Genomic DNA, 14,499 nt, shown 5'->3' on the forward strand with positions numbered 1-14,499 from the left:
GGTTATTGTTACAGATGAGCAGGAGCTTTCTCTCCCATCGGTACGAGCGCATTGCTCTAGTTACGATTATAGCGCATTAGTGACAACTCTGGGTGCCAATGACTACCATCCGTGTAGTGTGATCAGTTTCTTGGGCGGGACGGAGTAAATACATTTGGGCTAATTGAGGCTCTTAGGTACTTACTGCAGCGTACGTACCTGCTTAAGAATTGGGTTTCGAAGCCAGTCGGTACAAGCAGGTGTTACGCTATCTTCTTAAAACGCTGCATGTGGTTGGCAGGTAGGAATATAGTCACATGAGTAGTAGTTTCCTAAACCGTGCCTTCTAGATAGTCGCCAGCTTCCAGTCGGAATGGGAACACATGCGTGGCAAGTTTCTATAGTTAAAGGAAGGAATTGACTGCTGTGCGTTGAGGTGAGGGATATGGAAAACGTCCCAGGGTGCAAGAGTTTCGGAATCGAAAGTGTGCAGAGACTCCTCTTTCCTACAATGATGAGAGAGGATTGCTGATGCGATCGTGATCCAGCAGTTTATAGAGTCCCCGCTCGTGAGCGCAGAAGGACCGGGGACAATGCAAGTCAGAGGCAGTGGCCGCCAAAAGCGACGCAGCAGCTGGTTGTCAATTGAACTACAGGAGCAGTGCGCCCGGCCTGACTGCACAGCGCAGAATGGGGCCACGTCCCATGAAATAGACCCAGGTCAGACGGATCGAACCACTCGCCTGGCTTTACACTAACTAGCGTACACCGGGACTGGCTTCTTGGCTACACGCACCGGTTGTAATATATAAATACATACACACACACACTCTAAGAGGCGGGGGGAATTTGACATATTAATGAGAATGGCTGGCACGGGAACAATGCTCAGAAACGAGATAACCCCGGCCTTCCAGACAACCCTTCGATGGTAGACTAAAGTGCGGCCGTAGGGCCTGGACACATCTATTAATCAAGGAAGTACTGACACTGGCCTGCTGAGGCTGCTGCTGCCGGCTGCTCCTCTGAGGCTGCACCCTGGTCACGCGGTTATTCTGCAACACGCCCAGCACAACGCGTCCGCCGGCGGCGCCCAGAGTAGCCCCGTTCTTGCCCGGCTGCACGTTCTCTTGATTCTCGTCTCGCATTTCCGAGGCCATTTGCGTGAACATGGTGCCGCAGGCGCAGTTCTTGGGCAGCGAATGCAGAGAGAATGGAGTTAAAGGGGCAAGAGGAAAGCAACAACATGCGGATCCCGCACACAGCGGGGTCGTAGAAAAGGTAGCGTAGGTCCTGGAGGATCAGGTGCTGTGCATGGCGGCAGTGCAGAGTAGCCACTCCCCGGAGCAGTGCGAGCCTGGGATCGGGTACGGTGCAGGGCTCCCCTGCAGCCGGCTCGTTTATTTCGGTGCGCTGCTCTATGCCAATCACAGCGCGGCCCGGGGAATGATGTCACGGGGGTGTCCCGGGCCGGCAGCCAATCACAGCGCTGCCCGGGACACACGGCAACAAGGGGCGGGACTTAAAGACCGAGAAACGCCCCCGAATCGCGTTCCGACGGGGAAATGGTGATTGACAGCCAATCTCTTCCAATGGCTAGCCTCCATTTATGGAGCTAGCCAATGGGAGAGAGAGGCGGGTCAAAGCACCACTGTTGAACTCATGAAATTTCGGCTCCGCCCACTGCTTCGCAGTGCGACGTTAGCGGAAACCTAAAAATACCCTAATATAGCAACGCTCACAAAGCGACCAGCGCATTCGCTGCAACGCTAGGCAAGACCTAAAAATGGATGTGCCCATCTGTAACAAAACTGGTGCTCATGTAGAGCGCTCTGACATCCGATTTCTCGTTCTGGTTTGCACTATATAAAACTCTAAAATAAAAAAATAAAACATAACGTGTATTTGTAACGCAGGTTCACCGGTAGGCATCTTGGCGCTGAACAACAGATGTTTATTGTTACCCAACTCAATGGTACTCATTTTATCGACCTCCATTGGATTGAATGGACTCGCAGGGATTTGAACCTGTGACCATGAGGTTGAAAACAGGCTCCTGCAGTGGGCGCATTAGTACACTGAGCCATCAGACCCGGCTTGACGATAACAACAGGGACTAAAAGCATAGAGCAGGCTTCTCCAATGAGTAGCTCATGAGTTACTGGCAGCTCTCCAGCTACTTTTAAGTAGCTCTCCTGTTTGCATCTCAGTTTGCTCAATTAGAAGCTTCTGTTTTGTGGAGTATGTATACCAAAATCGAGTGTGTGTATTTAAGACGAAAATGTACTTTCAGAACTCCTAAACTGATGTTTGGAGAAAAATGTCTGAATTTCCAAAATATATTGAAAGCTGATATTCGAGCGATAAATCTTGTCTGATGTGGTCCTTATAAGTGACTCTTACTACTAAAAAGGTTGTAGACCCCTGACATAGAGATATTGAGAACATAGGTACGATGTGGCAGGGAAAACTTTGCAGTGTGTGTTTCTGCTAGGCGACCAAGTATACGGGTGAGGTGAGTAACGCAATAAGATTCCGAGGCATAGTGTGGCAAGCATGCTATTGGAGTAAGCACAACATTATGGCGAGCACAGGCATACACCGCAAGCAGCCTAATTAAATACATTCATGCAAGCCAATAGCCCCTTACCGGCACCAACAATCAACAAATGCAACAAGTTCCTCTTTCTTCTCTCTCCTTTCAGATAAAATCAAAACCAGACAAAAAACACCCAATTGATCCAAAACTGAACAAAATCCACCCAAAAAATCCAACCTTCCCAGGCGACCTAGCCCAAGTTTGAAAAAAAAACTCAAACCCAGTAGCTAGTAACAAGACCTTCTTCCTACTACTATCAAGTCAAGTTTTCACATCTGCAAAAATGTCTGGTGTCTGATCAATGCACACTCGCCCGAGTTGTCGTTGCTAGATACCTAAAAATGAGCTAGATTTCCCCTACGGTGAAAAAGTCCACCCTTGTTCCCAACTTGTTGGTTAATTTCAGACGTGTTTCCAACCAACCCAAGCTATGTAGTCATTAAATACAGAGTCTCAAAACAGCAAATTATGTATATTAATAACCATCAACTACTAATCGAGAGATCTGTTTTCAGCAGAAAGAGACACCCTTAAGGCCATGCATACCTTTCCGGATGGGTATGACCCATTCTTACTCGCCTTACTTGATGTATCAGCAGCGTTCAACAACGTCAAATCACCACAGGACACTAAGTTTGCTGTAACATAGGTCTGGATCATGTAATCAAGATCGTTAATTGCCTCTCATGGTTGTCATCTCACCACACCCAGCTGGGGAGGATGACATCAGTGCACAAATGATATGTGGCATCTCCCAAGGCTCTGTATCAACAATTATAGCATTTAACCTTTACCTTAAACCACTACGTTCCTTCCTTCCTTCCTTTGGGATCTCGAGTCTCCATCTCCTAGAATACTGATGACACTCAGCTTTAGCTAAACGCATTATCCATTAAGGACATTCTCAGACTTTGACTTGTCTCATGAAACTCTAGCAGTGAGTTATCATCAACATTCTCATACTTAATCCCCAAAAAGAGTTCATCCTCTTCAAACCCAAGCTTAAAAATACATTTTTACCCTGCACTTCTAGCTGAACTGGTTCCCCTCTTCTTTCTCCATCTCAATACAACAGTTTGGAATTTACCCCTAACAACACTACTACTATCATGTCACATTAACAAAGTAGCCCAATTTGGCAACTTTTTCCTCTCATTCGCTCAAGAAAATTGAAAACCTTCCAACACCAAATCAAAAGAAAACCATGGCACATACTATAATCATATTCCGCCTGGACACTGGAAATTGCACTCTGGCTGGTGAGTCCTAGTGATCTCTCGGCCCAATCCATGCTGTTCTTCACACTACAGCCTTACGCTTCTTAGCCAAGAGAAAAATTGACTACAATGCCTCAGTATTGAGACTGACTGAGGCTGTCTTCTAATGTAGGCCAGGATTAAACTTAAAATCTGTTGCCTTATGAAGAAGGCTCTCTGGAAAAAGAAAAACACACCTATCTGGCCAAATTGCAGACTTCCTCTAACAGACAGAGGGGCGTCGGAAGAAAGACTCCTTGCAACTCGAAATACGAAATTCAAAACATCAATAGGCGTGAACATTCCTTTAGTGGTGCAGCAACTAACCTTTGGAACTCTCTTCCTCCACAATAACCCAACTGAACATCCTGTCCTTGAGGCACTAGCTACAAATTCATCTCATCCATCTTCACCAGAACCAATTCTTTACCTTAAGTCACCATGGGGCGTACGACTGGTCAATAAAAATTGCCCTTGGGAAAAACTATTACTGCAACTTGTTTTTTTCTCCGTGAATTTTTACCAGCATATTCAGGGTTACAAAGGTCAAAAATTAGATTACGTGCAGATGCATTCATGCCATACTTAAAATTCATATGTTTTCGACATAACCATCCCGTTTTTCCTATGCAAATTATCCAGGTTATACCTGAAGGAATTTATGTTGGGGCAAAGAACCTATAGTGATAAAATTGTGCACAAACTCGGAGTACGAAATTACGAGCAAACATAATTTGAGTCTAAATTCGGATTTAGAGTGCAACAACGAATAATGGACATAGTCTCCAGTTTACTCAATGACTTCTACTTATTTCACTACCTAAAATGTCTTAATTACAACAGTTTTTGCACTGCGTAAAGAACAGTAATAATACCTTTTTAGTGCAGCGCCGCTATAGAAAGATGGCAAATCTAAAAAATGTTAGCAGGCATAATGTTGCGGTACAGATTTCGCAATGGTGTTTTTTTTGTTAAACACTTTGCAATACTGATTTGAGGAAAGCAGGTATAGGGTTCCTCCAAGAGCGGGCATAGCTGATTGGACGACCATAGGCATTAAACTCAGCGACTACTAGGAGGATGTATGACGTTACAACGCATACTTTTACTCCGCATACCATTACAACGCGGTATTTACAACGAATACCGTTACAACGCATAGCGCTTAGAGGTGCTGGATAGTGGTAAGTATAATTTTCTATTCCAACTCCAGTCCCCGTGGACACTAGGGAAGGTGTTGGATAGAAAATTAAACTTATTCCCTATCCTAGAGCGCCCCCCAGCGCAATGCGTTGTAATGGTATGCGGAGTAATGGTCGCGTTGTAGTGGTAGTGCGGAGTAAAAATTGCGTTGTAACAGGTGTATACCCTACTAGGATAATGTCGAAGCAACCATGGGCGAAAAATTAATGGAACAATCTGGAAATGTCCTTACCAAGGGAGCAAGTACAAAACAAATAAATAGTTACAGAATAACATTGTCTGCACCACAGACCTCACTTTAATGATAAAGCATTCATAATAAGTGGAACAGGTGTATACAACAAGGCGCTAGCAACAAGTATGGACTTAATAAACTGTGCAAGCAGACCTATAATAACCATCGCTTTGTACAGACCCTCTGTTTCCCATGAACCAACCTCTGAGGGCAGCTGAAATGGCATGTAGCGTGTTACATAAGCCCTAAAGTAAATAAATCCAATGGTAGAAACATAGGAAATTTAAGACAGGTGGAAGGTGGTTGAGCACGACAGGGAAGGATGCGCGAGCTTGCGTGCTAGTGGAAATAGCTCCAAGAGGTGGCAGAGGTTTGGTTTAGTAATGGGAAAAAAGCAGTGATAAAAAGGTTTGAGATCGCTTGGGGACAAGGCGTCATGGTTGATGTGGGGCGCAGGAGTAGTAAGGATAAATATGGAGTGGCTTGAAAGGCAGAGTGTTGACAAGGTGCACTTGGTGACTGAGGTGTGGTATAAATCACTATATCAATTCTACTCCATAGGTATGACAAAGGAAGGGGCGGAGAAGGGAATTAGCAGCGCACCAGCACATACCAGTGAAGCGCCCCCCGCTGTCCCCGTGCCCTCTCCGCCGCTGAAGGATGAAGTAGTTGTTGGACTTGTGTGTGACCCAGAGCTTCAGGGCGCTCTTCAGCACCACCTTCTCGGGTTTCAGCCACATTTCTGACGGGTGCGAGAGGCGCGGCGGCTGCTGCCCGGGTCCCGGAGCCCAGCTTTACCACATCCACGGCGAACCCCGCGTGGGCACCCGCTGCAGGTGCCCCCTGCACCAGCCGCCTCCCGCAGCCGCCGTAGCCCGGCTTCGGAGCAGCACAGTTCCGGCATCCAGGGAGGAAGTTCCGTATCCTCCCCCCTCTTTCCAGCGGCCTCTGGTGCCTCCTCCCCGCAGCACATGGATCTGCTCTCCGCCTCCCGAGCACAGGCCAGGCTCGAGTCGACACTGAGATGTGTGAGGAGACGGGACCTCCCAAAACATGCGGCCAGGAGCCCCGGGGCTCCACACATAATACCCCCGGTAGGTGGGGTTCGAAAATGTGAGATAAGGGGGGCCTGAAACTAATATTAAGGCTTCAAAAGCGAGAGCCCCTCACACGACTGCTATAGAATTGCGAACAGTGAGACTTCAGATAAAGCGTGAGAAGCGTGGTGTCAAAGGCCTGTGTTTCAAAGACGCAACAAGCGCCTACGGGCACACGGACAGCGGGAGGGGGGCGGACACAGACAGCGGGAGGGGGGGCAGACACGGACAGCGGGAGGGGGGGCGGACACGGACAGGGGGGGCAGGAACAGCACACGGTCAGCGGGAGGGGGGGCGGGAACGGGGACTCACCTGGACTTCTTCCGGCAGCCGTGGTCGGCATGGAATGACGAAAAAAAAAACATTAAAAAAAAAACGAAACCCCGGCCACCGCCCGATGACGATGCAAAAAGGGTGGAGAGGGAAAAAATCTCGGGAACGCCCACGAATGTGGTCCGGCCTTGACGGACAGATCCGGCTTCTAATGGCTAGCCTCCATTTATGGAGCTAGCCAATGGAAGAAGGGGCGGATTCAAGTCCCCCATACTGCAAAACAAAAGATTTCTCCTGGGCGGAGCTAGGAGCTCCGGTCCCAGGCGAAACCTAACAAGTCCCCCATACTGCAAAACAAAAGATTTCTCCTGGGCGGAGCTAGGAGCTCCGGCCCCAGGCGAAACCTAAAAAGTGTTCATTATTGCGTGAAGTATAAAGAATATCGAATTAGTGGACCAACCCATAATTTGGATACACACTACTCTCTCCCAACAAAGGATGTGGAGCTGTGGTACTGTAGTTGATCTTGAATAGTGCTCATATTCAGCTGTTAGGTCATTTTTTCAAAAGTCTTGGTCCAAGCGACTAAAAGTTTAAAAAATGCTCTAGACAAGCGGTCCCATTATAACAATGAATACCAACCCTTACACTCACCCATCCCTAAAAAATGCTTACACCACTTCAATTCCCACGATGTCCCTAATAAACAATAAGTTGTAAAGTAATGAAAAAGGCCCCTCACTGTACTAATCTTTTTTGTAACGCCTCGCTTTGTAACATTCATAGTGGTAGTGCCTGCGTTGTAAGCATTAGATACCATAACAATAGCTGATCATGTTACTTGTTAAAACCCTTTGGGATCTTGTAAGCTCAGGGAGCTTCATGTTTTGAGTTATATTTTCTGCTGATTCTGATTTTAATATTTTCTTAACCCATGATTAATCTAAATGTTAATGTGTTTTATAGAATATATGTTTTATAATGATCAGTGGCGCCTGGTGACATTTGAAAGTGGTGAGGGTGTAAAATTTTAGTTGGAGTGTACCGCGGCGAGCGAGCATAGGGAGCGAGCCCTAACAACCTAAGGCGGGTTCGGGGGGTTTTCCCCCGAGAATTTTTTTTAAAAAGAGTGGGCAAATGGTGCATTTTCAAAATATTTGTAGAAAGCAAAGTTGTACTGTGGGCCCTTCCTGCCAGTATAAATGTCTATGCATTCTGGGCAAACATTGAAGTGAGCACAAATCGAGTTCTCCTACTCCCATTTTTATTGTTCATTTACTGCTCTTTCAGACCATTTTCACCACTCCTTATTACATGACATTTTGTCAAATAAAATGTGCCTCAATCTGCTTTGTTCCACCAGTGGAAATTAATCTATTTATTTTCACATGTACTAATGCTGAGCTAACACCCAGCCACTGCTGCCTTCGTTCTTCAGCCCCCGCTGCCTAAACTCACAACCACACTTTTGTCTCATCCCCACTTCCTTCCCATCACACTAAGCCCACCACATTCTTTATTTATTATATTTTGCCAAAAGTATCTGTCATGTTGGCTCCCTAATTTATCTATGGACAAAGATCTTTAAACAAAATCTAGATAGTAACATATGAGTATTTCTTCAGTCATATCACCTTAACAGCTTATACGTTTGTAAAACCATTGTTATAGCCTTATGTCAGGAGTCGCAGTTGGGACCATTGTGTTTTCCAAAAATTAAGCATAGTCTGGATGCTGTTCAAGTTTATGTTTTTTAATTTTGTGGTCCAATATGTCTCAAAGAGATTTTGGCAACATTGCTGAAGGGGATCACACAGAACTAACGATTTAAGCTCAGCACCGCTTATTTATGATTGCTGAACTTTTATATATTATTATTACTGTATTTATATAGCCAGCACCGGAGTAGCAGAGTGCCTCATATAAAACAAGATTACACAGAACTGGTTAGCAGCACAGATAACACTGTGTACAGGTCTTGAAGAAGCGAGATAAAAACTACAGATGGTGTCTAAATAGTCATATTTGCTTTTAAGTATACTCCATAGGTAATCTAAGGTGCAACTTGCCCAATGAAATGGGTAGCGCTTTAGTTTTACTGCTAATGGTGTGGGATCTTACCACTGCTGAGGTTTAGTACTACTGATTTGCATACAGCTGCACTTACAGGCAGATCTGAGAACGATGAGCAGAAAATCTACTGTATTCTCCTGTATTTAAAGGCAGCATAGATGGTAGAGAGATTCTGTGTACATTTCACCATTTCTTGGCAATGCAGATTAATTGTAACTATTTCACGCAGAGCCCTGAACTGTGTGCCTACGTAATAAGCAGTGTTAAAAGAAAGGCAAGCGTTTGTAAGCAATAACACATACAAATGCAATACATTACTTTCAAAGTGCAATAAGAGAACAATTACATTTTAGATTTTCAAATATTTCCTACGCACAAGTGACCAAAGATGTTTGGCTTGCTATTTTCCCCTTCACAAAGGATCGTAAATGCCTTTTCAATGCACTCCACAACAGTAAGTACATTTTAGATTGCATGACACCTCAGAGAAACATTGCTATAACTCTTGACACCCAGCGTCAACACACAACTAGCGTTGCCCAGCACCTACCCACAGCTCCAGATATTGTGGCCAGCACTCAGCTCTTGCTGCCCAGTGTCAATTCCAAGCACTTTTTATGTAGCACCAACATACCGCACTCAATAGAAATGTCTTCCCAGCTTTTGCCACATATCTCCTGCCCCCCAGCTTGTGTGCTCCATGGCTTCTACTCCCAATATCGCTCAGTAACAGTTCCAATCACACCCTATAGGGTGTAGCAGGTTACCTGCCAAGGCATGCGCTTCAGCAGCCCACCGAGGCATAGTAAGCGATATGTACATTTTAAAATACAATGCGCTACCTGGCACACGTCAAGCACTCTGGGTTCCTGAACCTTTTGTGCAGACACTGTCACTCACCGTCTCATGCCTAGATTCCTGTGCTATGGTTCCTGCCCTAAATGCATGTGCCCACCGTTCCTGTTGCATGACTCTTGCCATGCAGTCACTGCCCCACGGTACCTACATGCATCTCATGGACCACTACTTCTGCCAACAGTTGTCGTTAGGACGCTCCTGTCTCTTAACACCTGCTGCACAACTACTGTAACTCAGTCCCAGCTCCACGTCTCCTGCCCCATTACGCCTGTCCAAAACCTACTTTCTTACAGCTACACGGAGAGCACCGACACACAGCACCAGCCCCACATCCTGCACCCAAAGCTCGTGTCACCCAAGCTGCGGTACTACAGCTCCTGTCCCACGGCTCCTGTCCCACATTGGCTCCTGATACAAAACCCCTGCCTCGCATCTCCTGCCCACATCGCCTGTCCTACAACTCTCACCATAGCTTCTGGCAACTGCTACTGCCGGCAGTTCTTTTCCCTTTGCACCTGCCACGCAGCTCTTGTTACCCAGCTCCATTCCCATAGTTCATTACGCAGCTCTCCTGCTCACACCTGTCACACACCTACCTTTGTCACCTAGTCCATGCCCGACAGCTCTGGGTATGAGATCCCTACAGTAATTTCCTGTGCTCCGGCCTCACTATCAACACACACATCTGACCCACAGCTCCTGTCAATCGTCTATGAGACTCGCGGATGCTTTCTGCCAGGATCTACAAAGAGTGTGTGCGTCGAAAAAAGAATGCTCTGAAAAAAGTAGAATGAGGGGGGAGGCTACTGTTTCCATTAAGGCTGCTCAGCCCAAGTCGAAAATGGAAATATCAGCCAATATCCCACTGCAGTCGCGCCCGGCATGACTGGCGGGTGGAGGGGTGGAAATGGGATCGTCGCAGGGGGAATGGGGGAGGCGGGAGGGGTTTAATAAAAATGTTTTTAAAAACTTACCGTCCTGCGCCACCTCAGCTTCTGGATGGGTCCCGAATCCCGCCGTCCTGCATTTTCAAATTCCTGCAGCATGATGATCGTCATCAGGAAAGGGAGCCTTCCTCCCTCCCCTCCACCAATCACAACGCTGCAATGGCAGTGTTGTGATTGGTGAGGCGCAGCGGAGAGCGCCCCAGCGGGGCCATTTTCTTTATGTAGGCTGCAGAGAAAAAAGGAGAGTGGGCGGTCCTGCTCGATGGCAGTGGGGGAGTGGCTTGGTTTGCCAACTGTTGTGGGTACTGACTGTTTGGTCAGCCCCAGGACCGACCAAACAGTCAGTACCCACAACAGTGGGCAAGCAACTCCCCCTGCCCTCGACCGGACACACCAAACCAGGCACTTCTGCTTTCTCGCAGTGCGATAAGCAGAAACATAAAAATGGTAGTTATTGCCATTTATGTGTCTGCCTTCTCGCACTGTGAGAAGGCAGTGGGGCAACGCCCCCACGCCCCAATAGGGGAGCCACCACTGATAATTATGTAATCTGCATCTAGTGTTGGTAATTAGCTTGTAACATAGAATTATGGTGGTTGTGAGATCTGGAGGTGCATCTGGGAGTGGTGGTGAGCCTGTAGAATTATATTATGTGGTGGTGAGTCTGTGATTGAAAATCAGATAGTGCAGAGTCTGTGGTAGTTTGTCAGCTGGTGATGACCCTGTGGAAGTCTATCATTTGGTGGTGAGTCTCTGGTACTATATCATGTGGTTGTGAGTTTGGTAGTTTATCAGGTAGTGGTGAACCATTAAAATAATATCATGTAGTAGTGAGTCTGTGGCAGTCTGTCAGCTGGTGGTCAGTCTGTGCTAGCACATCAGGTGGCAAGGAGCCTGAGTAAGAGTAGCACATGATGGTGGTGAGCTTATGCTATTGCAGAATGGTGGTGGTGAGCTCTGGAAGTGTATCCAGCAGTTGGGCTCTATCTGGTGGGATGTATCAGGTGATACTGAATCACTATAGATGTTAATTATTTCCTCCTTTTCTGTAGGTCAGAAGAAACTGTTGGGGAGCCATGCATGTCTCGTTTCCGGTCATCTGGTTACTCCTATGTCCTCATCTGGGTGGTCCTTATGCTCATCTCCTGCCTGGTCCTGCTTCGTGTACTGGAGCTCAGAGACATCCAGGAGCCAAAGACTGACACTGAAAGATGACAAAAGGAGAGTGGGGTGGGATTGCTAGCACTCAGTGAGGGTTAGGGAGGGTGAAGGCAAAGTAGGGCAGAAAATGGAGAGTGTCTAGGATGGGCTTTTAACCAACCTGTTAGAGGGAGTGGGGATAAAACTGAGAGAGCATACACATATGTCAATGTAAGGAAGCCAAGTTGGGAAAGTACAAAAGAGAGGAGAAGCTGGACACTAGATACAGATGACATAACATAACATGTGTGTATGTAAAGTGCAAGTTCACCCAGAAGGATATGTTGGTGGTAAATAACAGATCTCTATTGTTACCCAACTCAATGGTACTCATTTTATCAAACTCAGAAGGATAAAAGGCTGAGTGGACCCTCAAGGATTTGAACCTGTGACTATGAGGTCAAACACAGGCCACTTCAGTAGGCGCATTAATCCACTAAGCCACCAGCCTGGCACAAATATTAAGATAGACATAGGAGATATAGAAAAAGGCAGATACAGAAGAAATGAGGGAAAATTGAGGTACAGTATAGAAAAGAATTTGAAGAAGCCAATGTGATGGAGTGAAAGCGAATACTGAGGGAAGTATACAAACCAAGAAGGAAAGATGGAGTGGGCAAGCACATGGGTAGATACTGAGTGAAAATAGCAGACAATTAGATACAAAGTGGGATCAGCAGAGAAGAGTCAGAAAAGGGAGAGGAGATACAATGTTAAGAAGAGGACAAGAGATGGGAAGTTAGAGCCAGAAAGATGAGGTACAGAGCAAGTGCAAACGAGAGAGGTCTTGTGGAGAATAGGATGAAATGTGCAACCCTCTCTAGGTTCTGCTCACCTGAACTCTGTGCTAGAATATGCACGTGATGGGGAAAAACAGTCTGCCAATCCCTTCTGCAACAATTTCAGTTCACATTTTCTCATTGGACTCTAGGAGTAGCATCCAACAAATTTGTCTCTGGTGTTTACTTAATTACTTTCCTACCACTTTAGAAGCTATTGTGTCAAATCACTTTCCTAACCGAGGAGCATGGAATTTTCTTTGATCTTACCAAACACTGCCATAAATTGCTGGTGCACACCCGAAATGATTGAACATTCACTAGTTTAATTTCAGCAAATATTTATAGATATTGTACAAAAACGTACTTTGGTTTGCGTGCACCATCGAATCATAATACCATAGAAACAATTCCGAAGTAGTGCATTCAAAGCCGCAGCCATCCCTCACCACCTCTCGCTCAAGGACTGAATTGAGCCACAGAAATGAAGGTTGCCACCTCCTCTCAACCTTCTTTAATCTGAAGTAAAACTACCTCCATCCACACCCATTTGTACTCATCATAACAATGCATTTGTCATTGGTATCAAACAGTATGAGTGGTTTGACAGTCATAATTCCTTCCTTCATTTTAACAAATGCTTTCTTACGCTTATCACTCTATTAAAATGTCACTTTCTTCTTGAGCAAATACCTCATGAGCGCAGTAATTTCTGCAAACTGCGATGTGAAATGTGCAGAAAATTCAGCCAACCATAAAAAGTATCACAATTGACTCTATTTCACAGAGCTGGGAACTTCGCAATCTTTTTTAATAAAACCTCCTTGGGGTCAGCTCCCACACTGACACTCAGTGACCTAAATACCCATGCCATCCACTTGATTCCAATGCTTTTCCTTCTTTAATATCACTCCATTCTCCTTTAGGATGGTTAGTGTCCTCCCAAACAGTTTGTCATCCTCACTAATAAGTGCTTCAAACACCAGGATATCATAGTGATAAATACATCACCCCCTCCACGTCACAAAACAAAATATGACCAGCCCTTTGGAAAAGAAGAGATGCTGGTGCTAAAGAAAAAGGTATCTTGTATAGCGGAAAGCGCCATCTGCAATCACAAACGATATTAAGTGATGCAGCTGCTGATAAAGCTCTATCTGGTGATATGCTGATGACATGTCCAATACGGTAAACTCCTTTGCACCCTTGAGTAGCATCAACATCTCCATAATGTTGGTTAGGGGTGACGGTCTACAAAATGTTTTATTCTGTGTGCACAAATCTACATACATTCTCAGACTCCACTGGCCTTATGCACATGAACAATCGAAGCCAACCACTCTAAATATTTGATGTCCTCAATTTCGTCCATTTCTCCAATTCTTTCAGTAAAGCATTCTTTAGAAAATGTACATCCCAAATGTCTTCAGTTACATATATTTTGTCATTTGAATAGATCATCTGGTCAGGATGGCTGGGGTCAAATCCTTCTGCCCCCTCCAGCACAATAGAAGCAAACTGAACTTTGCGTGCATTATCTATCTATCTCTTTATATATATGAGATCAAGGCTCAGGCGAGCCGAAACGCGTAATGGCGACTGGTGAGGAATAAAATATCTCTGCACCATATCTGGGTCCGTGTCCATTCTTGGATATATCCTGCTGTTTGTCAGAAGAAATCTTTATTATATATATATATGGAATGTGCAAATCACCATAAATACAATTCATTCATTTTAAATCATTATATACAGTTCATTGCTGTTCCATTTCTTGATTTAAATGCTCAATATACAAATTAAATAATTTGGCTTAATTGAAGGAGACTGATACTATGCTCTACCACTTATGATATTATGTAAAAGTTGCACATCGTTCAACACTTGTCATGTAAGTTATGACTCTGAGTTATTATGCCCTATATATATATATATATATATATATATATATATATATATATATATATATATATATATATATAACTCTGAGTTATTATGCC

The 14,499-nt window shown here is 45.3% G+C and overlaps 1 protein-coding gene across 1 annotated transcript in view; it reads left to right on the forward strand.

The window, feature by feature from the left end:
* LOC144753631 (uncharacterized) overlaps nucleotides 1–14,127 on the forward strand; it is a 463,125-nt gene extending 448,998 nt beyond the window's left edge. The window contains exon 14 of the mRNA XM_078641257.1: nucleotides 11,573–14,127. Coding sequence (XP_078497383.1) covers nucleotides 11,573–11,735 — 163 coding nt within the window. The 3' untranslated portion in view covers nucleotides 11,736–14,127. The remainder of the gene's footprint in view (nucleotides 1–11,572) is intronic.
* The last annotated feature ends 372 nt before the right edge of the window (nucleotides 14,128–14,499 follow it).

This window comes from Lissotriton helveticus, chromosome 5_1 (assembly GCF_964261635.1).
Source record: "Lissotriton helveticus chromosome 5_1, aLisHel1.1, whole genome shotgun sequence".
Lineage (NCBI taxonomy): Eukaryota > Metazoa > Chordata > Amphibia > Caudata > Salamandridae > Lissotriton > Lissotriton helveticus.